At 48.7% G+C, this 14,973-nt stretch overlaps 1 protein-coding gene across 1 annotated transcript in view; it reads right to left on the bottom strand.

Moving 5' to 3' along the window:
* Window positions 1-2,896: 2,896 nt before the first annotated feature.
* Window positions 2,897-14,973, bottom strand: part of LOC309565571 (small ribosomal subunit protein uS2-like) — a gene marked incomplete at its 5' end in the record, with an annotated part of 47,965 nt that continues 35,888 nt past the window's right edge. The window contains one exon of the mRNA XM_082270526.1: window positions 2,897-3,555. Within this exon, the coding sequence (XP_082126652.1) occupies window positions 2,970-3,555 (586 nt within the window). The 3' untranslated portion in view covers window positions 2,897-2,969. The remainder of the gene's footprint in view (window positions 3,556-14,973) is intronic.

Below are 14,973 nucleotides of genomic sequence, written 5' to 3'. Positions count from 1 at the left end.
GTAAACCCATGTGGGCTAATTCTTGGGGCCTGGAATGGCCGACACTTACTTCTGTATCCTGTGAATGCCTAATGTACCTTCAGCCACAGAATACAACGTTCTTAGCTGTCAGGTAAACCCATGTGGGCTAATTTTTTGGGGCCTATACTGGCCGACACTTACTTCTTTATCCTGTGAATGCCTAATTTTTCAGACTGGAATTGAAAATCAATGGGTCTATAAACGTTCCGCCAAATTGTGGAATGGATGCGGACCCATTCTACAGATGTGTGAATGGACCCTATATAAATACAAAAAATGTGCTGCGCCAGACGTGCACCAATAAACATAAATGATGTTAATATAATCAATATCTGAAGTCCATACAAGCTGTGATTGTGCTCAAAATCCAATAAATGTGCATTAGTGTCCAAGTGTCCAAATCAGAAATGCAATCTGGTGAAAAGTGCACACCAATCTGTGAAATCCCTCCACCTGCTAGATTGGCCTCTCACCTCCAAACAGGACCCAGACGGGCCAGCAAAAGCATGTACTGAGGATATCAGACTCCTGGAAAGACACTCCAGCCTCTCACCTCCAGAGGTCTCAAGACACGGGACATGCGATGCAAAATATAAAAGGGAAAATATAGTGCTCTCCGTTTCAACAATCAGGCTTTATTGAGGAAAATAGAAGTTTACTCACATGTACAGGGCACTTCACCGTGCCTGCTGTTATGGCAATAGTAATAGCGTGTGTCACTCGAGAGATGTTCGGCGTCGGTCACCCAAGCTCCGCCCCCCTATACGCGTTACCAACGCTGAACATCTCTCGAGTGACATAGCCCTCTCGAGAACTTTCCCTTGCGCTTCCATGACCTGCATCAGGGTCTGGCACATTTGTGTCTGAGCTTGAGTTACTTGCAGCATCAAGTCAGCAGACGGTGAACCCTCCTCAACCTTCCTCCTCTCTGAAACTTCCTCAGGATGGTTTGACTCCATTTCAGCTTCACTCTCGTTGTCTGAGAAGTTATTTTCCACTCATAGCAGCCGGGCTGAAGCTCTCTCTTTTTTGGATTCATTATTTAATGGCTCTATACCTCTGTGATTTTTCTCTTCAAGCAAGGCTTCTTCCTCCCAGACTTCCCGCATGAGTTCCGGGTAAGTGGGAGTGTCCTTGACCCCTCTAAGTAATAATTTCAAGACAATCGGGTGGTTGGGCCGAGCGCCCTGCAATACTCGATTCAGGCGTCAGCATCTTTAGGGTCGACACCCTTCGGCAGGAGAATTTGGTGTAACATCTTGTCTATCCTTGCAATGTATTCCGATAACTTCTCTCCCTTTTTCTGGTGGGTATGATTGAACTTGTAGAGTAGATCAGTGGTCTCCTCCACTCACCCGAACACATCCAAAATAGCTTTCAGATAATCATTAGCTGTACAGTTGTTATTCCCCATCAGTAGATTTCAGATCACTTCCGCTGCAGGACCCCTTAGACTTTCACTCATCCTCTGTCTCTTCACAGACTCTGCAACATTCCATTCATCCACAGCCTGGGTAGCTTGAGTCATCCAACTCTCGAAACTCTCTTCACCAGTGGGAGTGGGTGACTGTCCAGAAAAGAAGCACAACTTGCGATAGTTTTGTGCAGCTCCACTGGCCCCATTTAGAACCAGGCTATCCACCAACCGACTCATGTCAGCATAGAAAGAAGCAGGGGGTACAGCAGCTTTGTCTCCACCTATGCTCACGGAGCTGGGCTTTGGGCGAGGACTCCCTGGAGGGGAGGGGGATTTCCCTCCACTTTCCTCACTCTTCTTCAAAGAGGAGAAAACTCTAGTCAGGACAGTCTCTTGCAGCATCACCCAGTCAGTTTGGAATATGTCTGGAACTTCTCCCTTCCACTCTACTAGCACTTGCACAATATCCAAGGCATAGTCAGCCCTTGCATCCAGAATGTAGGCCGATTGCCCTGGTGCTAGAGCTCGCACCCAACGTCTGATCTCAGTCTCTGTGTGCTCATATCCTGTAACTTGTAGGACCACACTCTGATCCAAACTGGCCCCTTGATATAGTGCCCGGACCGGCCAAGGACAGGATTCATTGCTTCTCCGGCTACTGGCCCTCTGGGAGGGGCATTCAGGGCAGAAGTGGACATCCCGGACGAGCCCCCAAATGTATCCCTGCCCCCAAGGGAGTGGCTTATTGCATGGGTATCCTCTATATCCATTATCTATATGTATATCTGCAGTGTCCAGTGGTTAGCTGTATGTCAGTACGGTCCTTTGTAAGCAAACAGTACTACTGTCCTGCCCTGATTCAGCCTAAGTCTGTGGTTTATGGAGGTGTAGATACTGGATGTCTCTCACCCAAACCGGGAGCTCCACTGTCCGCCGTGGCCAGACCCTGCTCTGTTCAGTGTCTCTGTCCGCTCGGTCCCACTACCGAGACTCCTCCACTCACTCACACCGGCTTCAACTTCGGTGTCCGCCACTAGGCCTCGGCCTAATCTCCTGCGATCCGCAGCAGCTCTTCCCCTTCTTTCCACTATGCTGTCCTCGAGGCAAGAGAGCGAAGTTGAGTCCCGCCCTCTTTTATAAAGCCACTCCCAGCAAGCTCCGCGTGCCCTAGTGCTCCCTGGGTGAAGTGTCTCTCTCTCTCTCTCTCTCTCAAAGCAGTCTATGATCCTGACTCCTCCCGTACTATGTCCCCCATAGTTCCAAAGTCTTTGCAGACCTTTAATAACAACAACAGTTTGAACAATGCCAGCCGTACGACCCGGCTACACTTTCTTCCTCTGTTTGCCTCTCTACATTCTTTCTTATACTTCTGTTTTCTTTCCTTACCTCTAGGGGTCTCCGAAGAGACCAGCTGTACAAAACCCCTTAAAAATGTAACGGTCCGGACAGGGTTTCTTTTTTTTTTTTTTTTCAAATGGGTTTATTTCAAAAGTCCACTATGGATGTTTGAACATGGGTAACACCAGGGTGTTTAAGACCATACAGTAGTTGTTCCAGCCCATTCTGATGCCTGAGCAGTTGGGGCAGTAGACCAGTCATCTGTGCTAGCTGGCTGGGAGCTCCAGTCTTCTGCAGCTGCAGGTTTTGGAGCTGCTGGGAGCTCAGGACTCTCTGCAGGAAATTGCTGGATGGGCACAGATGGGACTTGTACTCCTTCTGACCAGTCAGGAACTTCAGGCTGAGGAAACTCCGGAACATTTGTGGACCATTCACCCTGGTATTCCTCCTTCGTGGTAGCCTTCTCTGCAGCAGCCTGTTCTTCCTTCTCAATCTCCTCAGGATCCCGGTAAAAATAGAGATTGGGCATGACTTCCCATAGATGTTCACGGGAAATTGTTCCTCTCAGGCGCAGAACTTCACGAGCCAGCATCCACCACATAAGACCAACAGAATGGGCACCCTTGTTATTACAGGGGATGGCAATATTCACATAACGTAGGGGTGAATCTGTATTGCAGAGAGCAATAGTAGGAATATTGACGTATGATGCCTCAGTAAGTGGTTGATGATCAGCTCGTGGGTCAGTCACAACTAACAGGCGTGGGCGGAGAGGGTTTCTTTAATAGCACTTAAATGGAGTACTGCCTTGCTCAGGGCCGCTGATAGGGGGGACCACCAGCCCTCTTGTAGGGGGCCCGAGCACACAGGGGGGCCCACACAGAGAGGGGGATTAGTGATGGACAACAAATACAGAAATCTTCCTCCAGCACCTGAATCTGATATGTCCCTCTCCCTGCTATCAGCTTTTATCTGTTGAGAAAGAGACAGTTGTCCCTCACTAATCCCCCTCCCTTGTGTGGGCCCCCCTCCCAGCACTGGCTCCAATGTTATCTCTGCTCAGGGGTTTATTTGTAAATTGTAACTTTGTTTCTCTCTCTCTGTCTCTCTGATCACTGAGCTCCAACTGCCCAGCCTGTATATTTTTCTCATCTCATCTTCTTTTTTATTTAACATCGTTTTTTATTTAGATTTAGCAGGAATTATGCGAGTTATGTTATATTTGTGTCTGCTAATAGTGATTTTGTTGTAATTTTAGCTAAATATATCTTTAATATTTTCTTGGGGGGGGGGGGGTACCTGCCAGGTAGTCTGTACGGGGCCCCACGATTTCTAACAGCAGCCCTGGCCTTATTGGGGGATATTCCTTGCTATGTCTTACATGGATGGGGGCACCGATTTGTGCTTTCCCATTGTCATTGACTTTTGTATGACCAGGTTGTTACTTCTTTGATATGTATTCTGTTTTACCTGTATCCGGTTGTTCTCAATAAAAATTTATATTTGCAAAAAAAAGAGTTCATGTGCTTATGAAAGGCTGGTGTCCCAATACTTTTGTTATTATACTGTAACTTTAATATCTTCTGAGAACATTTTAAAAAAGACTTCGCCTACAAATGTTAGTCCTTTATTTTCTTCTCTTTTTGCTGTTCAAAAAAAAATCAGATATTAACAGAAAATAAAATTGTTATATATAACGGTATCGCCTGGTTCTAAATGCGGGGTCCTTTGTCTTGTCTTACTCGGCACTCTATATAAGATGATAGGAGGACACATAGACAGACATTATCTGTAGCCTCGTGTATTCCCAGATAATGTTATACCGGGTTATAGTGACCTCCCTTCATCTCCTTGCTGTTGTATTGTGTAGATTTATACTGACATCCCATACACAGATTGGAAAATTGTGTGTGCTCCTTCTGTGTGTGACACCTTGTACCACTGACACCGAAAACCCAGAACCGGCATCAACCTACTACATGCCGGATGCAGCCGACGTACATGAAGACTATGAGTATTATCGGGATGGTGACGTTATAATCGGAGGGATCTTCACTGTCAATAGTCGTTTAAGGGGATACGCCTATCAGGAGCTACCTATTTCCCAAATGTTTTTTACAATGTTGTGCTTGAAGTGAGTATTTTATTTATTTATTTTTTTAATGTTAGAACAATTCAAATAAATGTAAAGTTAAACAGAATGAACTGTGTGTCATCGGTAAGCGCCCTTTTCCAAATCACAATCCGTTTTCACTTTTTTTTCTCACCCATTGTTGCACTTGTTAATCTGATCTCCAGCTGCCCCCTTGCCACCATATCATGTCTACATAGACTCCAATGATGGCTGCATGGCAATGCTCAGGGTTTCCTGATGGTGACCATGTCTGTGCAAAGTGTGCTGAAAGGGACACTTGTAGTTTCCATCAAAAGATTTGACAGGGGGGACAACACAAGGCAGGAATTAATAGACAGGGACAAAGCTTTGCCACCCTATAACACCCTGAGCAAGGACCTCCATGGTGGGATCACCAGACATTTTTTATTTTATTGAAAGCTGCAGATATATAGAAATTGAAGGTGACATTTGAGTTAGTAAAGCTTCTATGAGATTGTAGTGATTGGGATCGCGTCTATTTTAATATCAGGTTACGTCTGATTGCTTTCCTGTGTGTGAAGTCTAACAGTGCATTGCTCTAGTTTCAGCTCTTACATTGTATCCTCAGCATTGATCCCGGCTTTGTCTGCTTTGTCTCTGAGCTCACAGTGTGCGGGGTTCCTGGGTATGGTGAAGATGGCGCTAGCGGCAGACCGGTGTCGTCCCAAACATACGCAGACGCCTTCGTAAGTAGAGGTTTTTGGTTACAGAATGCTGAAATCTGATTTGGATTGTAAGCTTTTCTGTTACACAGCGCACCTAAAAACAAACCTGAGACACAGAAATCCCGCACACTGTGAGCTCAGAGACAAAGCAGACAAAGCCGGGATCAATGCTGAGGATACAATGTAAGAGCTGAAACTAGAGCAATGCAGTGTTAGACTTCACACACAGGAGGGGAAAACCTCTTCTGAATGCTGGAACTTCACAGCTAGTAATCGGCGGTTAAAAACGTCCATTTTGCCACTTTTAAATGCCACGTTTAGAAGTGTTTTTTTACAGATAACCTCAATAAACCCCCCAAAATGCCCACAATGCCAGTAAAATCTCTCTCCTCTCTCTCTCCTCATTCCTCTCTCTCTCTCTATCCTTACTCTCACTTTCTCTCTCTCTCTCTTTCTCTCTCTCTCCTCACTCCTCTCTCCTCACTCCTCTCTCCTCACTCTCTCTCTCTCTCTCCTTCTCCCTCTCACCTCTCTCGCTGCGTCTCCCTCTCACCTCTCTGTCTTTCTCTCCTCTCTCCTGTTTCTCTCTCTCTGTTTCTCTCTCCCCCTCTCTCTCATCTCTCTCTCTCCTTACTCTCACTTTCTCTCTCCTCTCTCTCTTTCTCTCTCTCTCCTCTCTCTCTCTCTCTCTCTCTCTCTCTCTCCTCTCTCTCTCTCCCCCCTCCCTCTCTCTCCTCTCTCTCTCTCTCTCTCTCTGCTCTCTCTCCTCTCTCTCTCTCTTTCTCTCTCCCCTCCCTCTCTCTCCTCTCCTCTCTCTCTCTCTCCTTACTCTCACTTTCTCTCTCCTCTCTCTCTTTCTCTCTCTCTCCTCTCTCTCTCTCCCCCCTCCCTCTCTCTCTCTCTGCTCTCTCTCTCTTTCTCTCTCCTCTCCTCTCTCTCTCTCTCTCTCTCTCTCTCTCTCTCTCCTTACTCTCACTTTCTCTCTCCCCTCTCTCTTTCTCTCTCTTTCTCTCCTCTCTCTCCTCTCTCTCTCTCTCTCCTCTCTCTCTTTCTCTCTCTCCTCTCTCTCTCTCTCTCTCTCTCTCTCTCTCTCTCTCTCTCTCTCTCTCTCTCTCTCCTCTCTTTCTCTCCTCTCTCTCTCTCTCCTCTCTCTCCCCCCCCTCTCTCTCTCCTCACTCTCTCTTTCTCTCTCCCCTCTCTCTCTCTCCTCCCTCTCTCCTCTCTCTCCCCTCTCTCTCTCTCTCTCTCTCTCTCTCTCTCCCTCTCTCTCTCCCCTCTCTTTCTCTCTCCTCCCTCTCTCCTCTCTTTCTCTCTCTCTCTTTCTCTGACAAAGCCGGGATCAATGCTGAGGATACAATGTAAGAGCTGAAACTAGAGCAATGCAGTGTTAGACTTCACACACAGGAAAGCAATCAGACGTAACCTGATATTAAAATAGACGTGATCCCGATCACTACAATCTCATAGAAGCTTTATAAACTTAAAAGTCATCTTCTATCTCTATAAATCTGCAGCTTTTATTAAAATAATGTCTCTTTTTCTTTTTTTTTGGGACTCCCCGGTTTTACATAAAATCTTGAGGGTTTATGGAATCACTTTTTTTTTTTCATGGGCGGATATCGTGTGAAGCGTAAAGAATGTCATCTTTAAATTTAGTTTAACGAGATGCAGACGCCCCACGTACATTTACTGCGGCAGGACGGCCGCTCTGGGCAGAATCATGTACCTGTATGTGATTCTGCACTTCTGGGTCTGGGGTGCGCATGCGCACTGCCGGCGACCCACTCCCGCTGTGATTGGACACAGCGAGTGAGAAAAGTTAGCCCAATTTTTTGTATAATGTGAAAGATGATGTTACGCCAAGTAAATAGATACCCAACATGTTATGCTTTAAAATTGCGCACGCTCATGGAATGGCGACAAACTACAGTACCTAAAAATTTCCATTAACCACTTGCCGACCACCGCATGACTATTTACTGCAGCAGTCAGCCCCTCACAGGCAGAGCGATGTAGGTCTACGCAGGGCCGGTGCAAGGAATTTTGACACCCTAGGCGAAATCTAATTTTGCCGCCCCCCCCCCTTGTCTCTGCCCCTGACTGCACCCCCTTTCCCCTGTCCATGTATATGGTGTACGTGCCAGGGGTCAGAAGTGTGTAATGCACAGAATGCAGGGGAGTGCAGGGTTGTGGGGTGCGCTACATAAAGAGTGCAGGGTTGCAGGATGCACTACATACTGCGTGCAGGGTGCTCTTCGTACTGATTGCAGGGTTGAGAGGTGCGCTAGGTACTGCGTGCAGGGTTGAGAGGTGCACTAGGTACTGCGTGCAGGGTTGAGAGGTGCACTAGGTACTGCGTGCAGGGTTGAGAGGTGCACTAGGTACTGCGTGCAGGGTTGAGAGGTGCACTAGGTACTGCGTGCAGGGTTGAGAGGTGCGCTAGGTACTGCGTGCAGGGTTGAGGGGTTTGCGCGTGCAGGTACTGAGTGCAGGGTTTTGGGGTGCACTAGGTACTGCGTGCAGGGTTGAGGGGTTTGCGCTTAGTCTTGAGTGCAGGGTTTTGGGGTGCACTAGGTACTGCGTGCAGGGTTGAGAGGTGTGCTAGGTACTGAGTGCAGGGTTGCGGGTTGCGCTTTTTGGATAGTGCAAGGTTGTGGGGTGTGCTACGTACTGCATGCAGGGTTAAGGGTTGTGCGTTAGGTACTGAGGAGGGGGGGGGGAGGAGAGGAGGATGGAGAGTAGGAGGAATAGAGGGGGGGGTGGAGAGGAGGGGGTGTATAAAGAGGAAGGGGGGTGGAGGTATATGGAGAGGAAGGAGGGGAGGAGAGGAGGGGGTTTATGGAAAGGAAGGGGGGGAAGAGGAGGGGGGAGAGAGGAGGGGGGGAGAGGAGGGGGGGAGATGAGGGGGGGGGAGATGAGGGGGGGAGAGGAGGGGTGGAGAAGAGGTGGAGAGGATTCTCAATTAGTGTAGGCTGCAGAATGCATGCTGGGAGTTGTAGCCCGTCATCCCAACAGCGTGATGGATGTGGAGCCCCTCAGAACCACTGCAGATTGCATGCTGGGTATTGCAGTCCCTCTGCCTCACTGCAGAGGGCATGCTGGGCATTGCAGTCCATCTGCCTCACTGCAAAGGGCATGCTGGGCATTGCAGTTCCTCAGGATCACTGCAGAGGGCATGCTGAGCACTGCAGTTCCTCAGGATCACTGCAGTGGGCATGCTGGGCATTGCAGTTCCTCAGGATCACTGCGGTGGGCATGCTGGGCATTGCAGTTCCTCAGGATCACTGCGGTGGGCATGCTGGGCATTGCAGTCCATCTGCCTCACTGCAGAGGGCATGCTGGGCATTGTAGTCCATCTGCCTCACTGTCGTGGGCATGCTGGGCATTGCAGTTCCTCAGGATCACTACAGTGGGCACGCTGTAGGGATCCTGAGTAACTGCAATGTCCAGCATGCCCACGACAGTGATCCTGAGGAACTGCAATGCCCAGCATGCCCACCGCAATGATCCTGAGGAACTGCAATGCCCAGCATGCCCACCGCAGTGATCCTGAGGAGCTCCAATGCCTAGCATGCAGTCTGCCAGCTAAGTATATTTAAACCCAAGGTAAGACCATGCTGAGAGCTCCCCCATGGTACTTACCACAGACAGTGAAGTTGTGGACAGGACTCGGCTCCAGGCGGTGAGGGTCGAGCAGGTAGTATCAGCCATTGGGGTAGACCGCGGTAGGTCTCCCTTTTTCCTCCTCCTCCACACTTGATTGGCGCTGTGACAGGAGGCAGCCGTAGCAGCAGTGAGACTGAGGAGTTAGCGTGGCGCCGGTGTAGCATGCTGCCCTCGGGATCATGTCCCCTCTCTGCGGGTGTCACCCGGTAGTGAACTGCACCCCTGTACCACACCCCCCACTGCGCCCGTCCTAGTCCTCCGGGGGGCCGCTGTCACATCACATGACGTTGAAGTGAAGAAATCCAGGCTCTGGGAGGTGCCGCCGCCCCCACCGCTGCTCACCTCCTATCCCAAACTCTCAGGGCTTAGCTTCCCCTCGCTGTTCTGTTTCTCTGTGGCCGCCGCCCGCTCACAGCATGGAGACAGATGCCTACTCCATGAGAACACCGCTGCTTGCTTCCCTGCTTCCCCCACCCCGAACCAGGACTCTCCAATGGCCGTGGCTGCGCCCTAGGCAGCAGTGCGCTGTAGGCGGCTGCCTAGTCCGCCTAGTGGTAGCGCCGGCCCTGGGTCTACGTCGCTAGCCTGTGAGGGTCTAGGGAGCGAGCGCGCGCCCCCGGAAGCGCGCTCCCGCTCCCGCGTGGTCACAGACCCCCCCGCACGTGTGACCGGCGGACCCGATCGTCGGGGGAGAGGGAGAAAGGCAGGCGGCTAATGTAAACAAGCCGCCTGTCATTCTCTCCGGTGTATGAATGATGATCATACGGTTCTACTATGTAGGACTGTTGATCTCTGTTCATACACTAGTAGCCACATCCAATCACAGTTAGAATCACGCCCCTAGGGACACACACAGCCCCTCCCTCTCAAAAAAAAAGTTAACCCCTTCACTGCCAGTGTAATTTTACAGTAACAGTGCATATGTATAGCACTGATTACTGTAGAAATGTCACTGGTAACCCCAAAAGTGTAAAAAATGTCAGTCAAGGGTCCGATCTGTCCACAGCAATGTCGCAGTACCGCAAAAAAATCGCAGATCGCCGCCATTACGCGTTAAAAAAAAACAACAAAAATGACAAAAATCTTTCCCTTTGTTAGTAAACGCGATAACTTTTGCGCAAATCAATCAAAATACGCTTTTTGCGATTTTTTTTACCAAACATAGGTAGCAGAAAACAAATTGGCCGAAAATGTTAAAAAATTTAGATTTTTACATTTTTTTTTGGGGGGGAATTTCATATAAAAAAATGTGAAAAATATTGCTATTTTTTCAAAATTGTCGCTCTTTTTTTGTTTATAGCGCATGATCAAAAAAATCGCACAGGTGATCAAATACCACCAAAAGAAATCTCTGTTTGTGGGGAAAAAAAGGACGTCAAATTCGTTTGGGTACAGCGTCGCACGACCGCGCAATTGTCCATTAAAGTCACGCAGTGCCGAATCGCAAAATAGGCCCTGGTCAGGAAGGGGGTAAAATCTTCCGGGGCTTAAGTGGTTAAAAAAAGAATGAACGGTTACCAGTTTAGAGTTACGGTGGAGGTCTAGTGCTAGAATTATTGCTCTCAGTCTAATGATCATGGCGTTACTCTGTTTACATTTGCGGGCGTGACATACGTATGCGTTCACTTCTGCACACCAGGACGGAGGGATGAGGCGCTTAAATGTTTTTTTTTCTTTTAACCACTTAAGCCCCGGAAGATTTTACCCCCATTCCGACCAGGGGGTATTTTGCGATTCGGCACTGCGTGACTTTAACGGACAATTGCGCGGTCGTGCGACACTGTACCTAAACTAATTTGGCGTCCTTTTTTTCCCACAAACAGAGCTTTCTTTTGGTGGTATTTGATCACCTGTGCGATTTTTTGATCACGCGCTATAAACAAAAAAAGAGCGACAATTTTGCAAAAATAGCAATATTTTTCACATTTTTTTATATGAAATTCCCCCCAAAAAAATGTAAAAATCAAAATTTTTTAACATTTTCGGCCAATTTGTTTTATGCTACATATGTTTGGTAAAAAAAATCGCAAAAAGCGTATTTTGATTGGTTTGCGCAAAAGTTATCGCGTTTACTAACAAAGGGAAAGATTTTTGTCATTTTTGTTGTTTTTTTTTTTAACGCGTAATGGCGGCGATCTGCGATTTTTTTTGCGGTACTGCGACATTGCGGCGGACAGATCGGACCCTTGACTGACATTTTTGACACTTTTGGGGTTACCAGTGACATTACTGCAGTAATCAGTGCTATATATATGCACTGTTACTGTAAAAATACACTGGTAGTGAAGGGGTTAACTTTATTTGGGAGGGAGGGAGGGGCTGTGTGTGTCCCTAGGGGCGTGCTTTCTACTGTGATTGGCTGTGGCTTGAGCTGTAAGGACACTGATCAACGGATCTACATAGTAGATCCATGTGATCAGTGTCTTTACAGCGAGGAGAATGACAGGTGGCTTGTTTACACAAGCTGCCTGACATTCTCCCTCTCCCCCGCCGATCGCCGAGTGGCCGGCGGACATCGGGTCCGCTGGTCACACGCGCGGGGGGGTCCGTGACCACGCGGGAGCGGGAGCGCGCCTCCGGCGGCGCGCGCTCGCTCCCTAGACCCTCACAAGCAAGCAACGTAGCCCTACGTTAGTTTGCCTGTGAGGGGCTGACCGTCGACGTAGATAGTCGTGCGGCGGTCGGCAAGTGGTTAAGGTATTTTTTTTATTTTTTTTCACTGTACCTTTCATCTTCTTTTTAAGCACTTTTTTTTGCTTCTTCGCGCGAGCACGGAGGGACAGGGTGCTTTACATTATTATTTTTTCTCTTAATTGTTTTATTTAATTTTTTTTTTCTATTTTTACACCATTCTTTGAAAAAAAAAAAATTGATCAATTGTATTGCTGTCAATGTAAGCATTCCTTGTGACAGTAATAGGCAGTGACAGGCAGGGCCGGTGCTAGACTATTTTACGCCCTAGGCAAGACCAGCTACTTGCGCCCCCCCCCCCCCCAAAAAAAAAAAAATAAAAAGGGAAGGGGTTAAAAACTTTTCCATGTCCTACCCAGTGACCCTGATCTGATGGTTCCTCCATGTTATGCTGTCGTACCCAGTAACCCCCATATTCCTCCATGTCACACCTGGGGACCCTGATGTCCCTCTATGTCACACCCAGGGACCCTGATGTTTTACCATGTCACATTCTGGGACCCCAATATTCCTTCATGTCTTGCTGTCATAACCACTGACCCCGATGTTCCTCCATGTGGCACCCAGGGAACCCCGTGTTCCTCCATGTCATGCTGTCATACCCAGTGACCCCAATGTTCCTATATGTCACCCCAGGGGCCCCTGATGTTCCTCCATGTCATACCTGGAGAGACCCTGATGTTTTTCCATGTCACACCTGGGGACCCTGATGTTCCTCCATGTCATACCTGGAGAGACCCTGATGTTTTTCCATGTCACACCTGGGGACCCTGATGTTCCTCCATGTCACACCTGGGGACCCTGATGTTATTCCATGTCACACCTGGGGACCTCAATCCCCCATGGCACACCCAGGGACCCCAATTACTCATGGCACACCTGGTGACCCCAAACCCCTGTTACACCCGGTGACCCCTATCCCCCATGTCACACCTGGGGACTCTGATTCCCCATGGCACACCTGGTGACCCCAATTCCCTTACACACCAGGGATCCTCCATGTCACACCCAGGGACACGGATCCCCTGTTCTGGGGACACTCACTGGGCGGTATGAAGAGAGTGGCCTGCACTCTCCTCTTCTTCACTTTAATTCCTTTTTCCAAGGCCACTCCTCTCAGCTCCAACCGGCTCCTGGTGGAGGAAGAGGCAGCAGTCAGAGAGCTCCGCACATCCTTCATCACCAACCTCCTCAGACCATTCCGGTGCTTTGTCGCTTCTGCCCCAGTAAAGGTTCCGCCCTCCAGTGCCGAGCTCCGGCTCAGGTTCAGCTCTCCTCCGCTCCCTGCTTAATACCGACCCAGGGAAATGACGACTGCCCACCAGCTCAGTGCAGAGTATCACTTCCTGCCTGGGGTTTAGGCCGCTCAGCTCCAGCTGAAGAGGATCATCATGGAGGCAGCACTCCAGTGGGCTCCCTTCCTGCCTTCTGGGGCCCCGCCAAAGCCAAGGCTTGGTAGTTCCGCCACTACCCCAGACACCTGGCATCTTCCTCTGTCCCTTCCTCCTCCCCCACTGCCGCCCCTCCCCTCAGCCCACAAGGATCATTAATAAAGGAGAGAGAGTGCCGACTCCTGGCTGCGCCCCTAGGTGGCAATGCGCCCTAGGCGGCTGCCTAGTTTGCCTAGTGGAAGCACCGGCCCTGGTGACAGGTGCTCTCTATGGAGGGATCGGGGGTCTAAAAGACACCAAACCCTTCCGCTACACTTAAAAGCATTCAAAACACCAAGTTTGGCTATTTTTAATACTGTCATTTTTTAAAAATCTAGCGCTTTTAAGGCTCCAGTAACAGGAAGTGATGTCATGACATCACTTCCCTGTTTTTACATCAGAGACCCGATCAAAGCCGAATCCGGCCAGCCAGCGGACGTGCCGGCTGGTCACTCAGGTCCTCGGTGGGACGGGAGACCCGGACGGAGAGGCGGAATTAGGGGGGGGGGGCAACCCCTCCCACTGCTTGTGATAACAACCAAGCAGCTGCTTAGCCGCATCGGTTGTCATCACAAGAAAAGCCGATCGTCCGCTCTAAAAAACAACATGCACCTGCAGGCATCACCCTGAGACCGAAGGGCGCAAATTCTTGTTATGTCAGCGTTTAGAGTGTAAAACAAAATAAAATCCGGTGATCTTGCCATGGAGGTCCTTGTTATAGGGTGGAAAGTTCTGTCCCTGTCTACTAATTCTTCTCCAATGTTGTCTCGCCTGCAGTGTTAATTTTGGCAGCAAATTTCAATTTAGTTTTAGTCTTATGCCTCGTACACACGTACCGATTGTCGGCCGTAAATATTCGGCCGACGACCGATCGGCCGATTGTAGGCTTGTTGGTATGATGCTTCCGACAGCCGACAGCGCATTTTCGGCCGAACAGAATCTGTCGTGCAGGCATTAAAATTTTTGTTGGCCAACACCAGAACGGCCGATCGTTCGCCAGTCAGTACAGAATTCGGCCGACAATCAGCAGATTTGCAAGACTGGGCATGCTCAGAAAAGAAAAAAGACAAGGAAAGTTAACCATCACATGACATCACTTCTGCAGTCGGCTGTTGTTGGCCAACAAAATTCGTGTGCAGTCTTTTGCACTTTTCAGCGGACAGGACAGCCCTGGACAAAAGACGGCCGATCGGTCGGCCGACGATCGGTACGTGTGTACGAGGCATAAGTCTTAGGACTAAAATGGCATTTTAGTTTTAATCCCATTTTAGTCTTCTGCAAGTGTTTTAGTTTTAGTTGTATTTAGTCGACTAAAACTCCAGAACATTTTAGTCGACTAAAACGTCCTACATTTTAGTCGACTAAAACGTCCTACATTTTAGTCGACTAAAACGTCCTACATTTTAGTCGACTAAAACGTCCTACATTTTAGTCTACTAAAACTCATTTTAGTCATCTATAATCGAATGGGTGTAGTTCAATTGTAATTTGTAATGCATTATTTAAGCATTTCTCTACAATTTCCAAACTCATTATATACTACTGTTGGTCCTGGAGTGAAAAATCTAATATGTTATTATTTATGGTATT

The sequence above is a fragment of the Pelophylax lessonae genome, assembly GCF_965119305.1.
Source record: "Pelophylax lessonae genome assembly, chromosome: 10".
Taxonomy (NCBI): domain Eukaryota; kingdom Metazoa; phylum Chordata; class Amphibia; order Anura; family Ranidae; genus Pelophylax; species Pelophylax lessonae.
The sequence above is the reverse complement of the archived record's forward strand: the minus strand, read 5'-3'. Positions and strand labels throughout refer to the sequence as shown.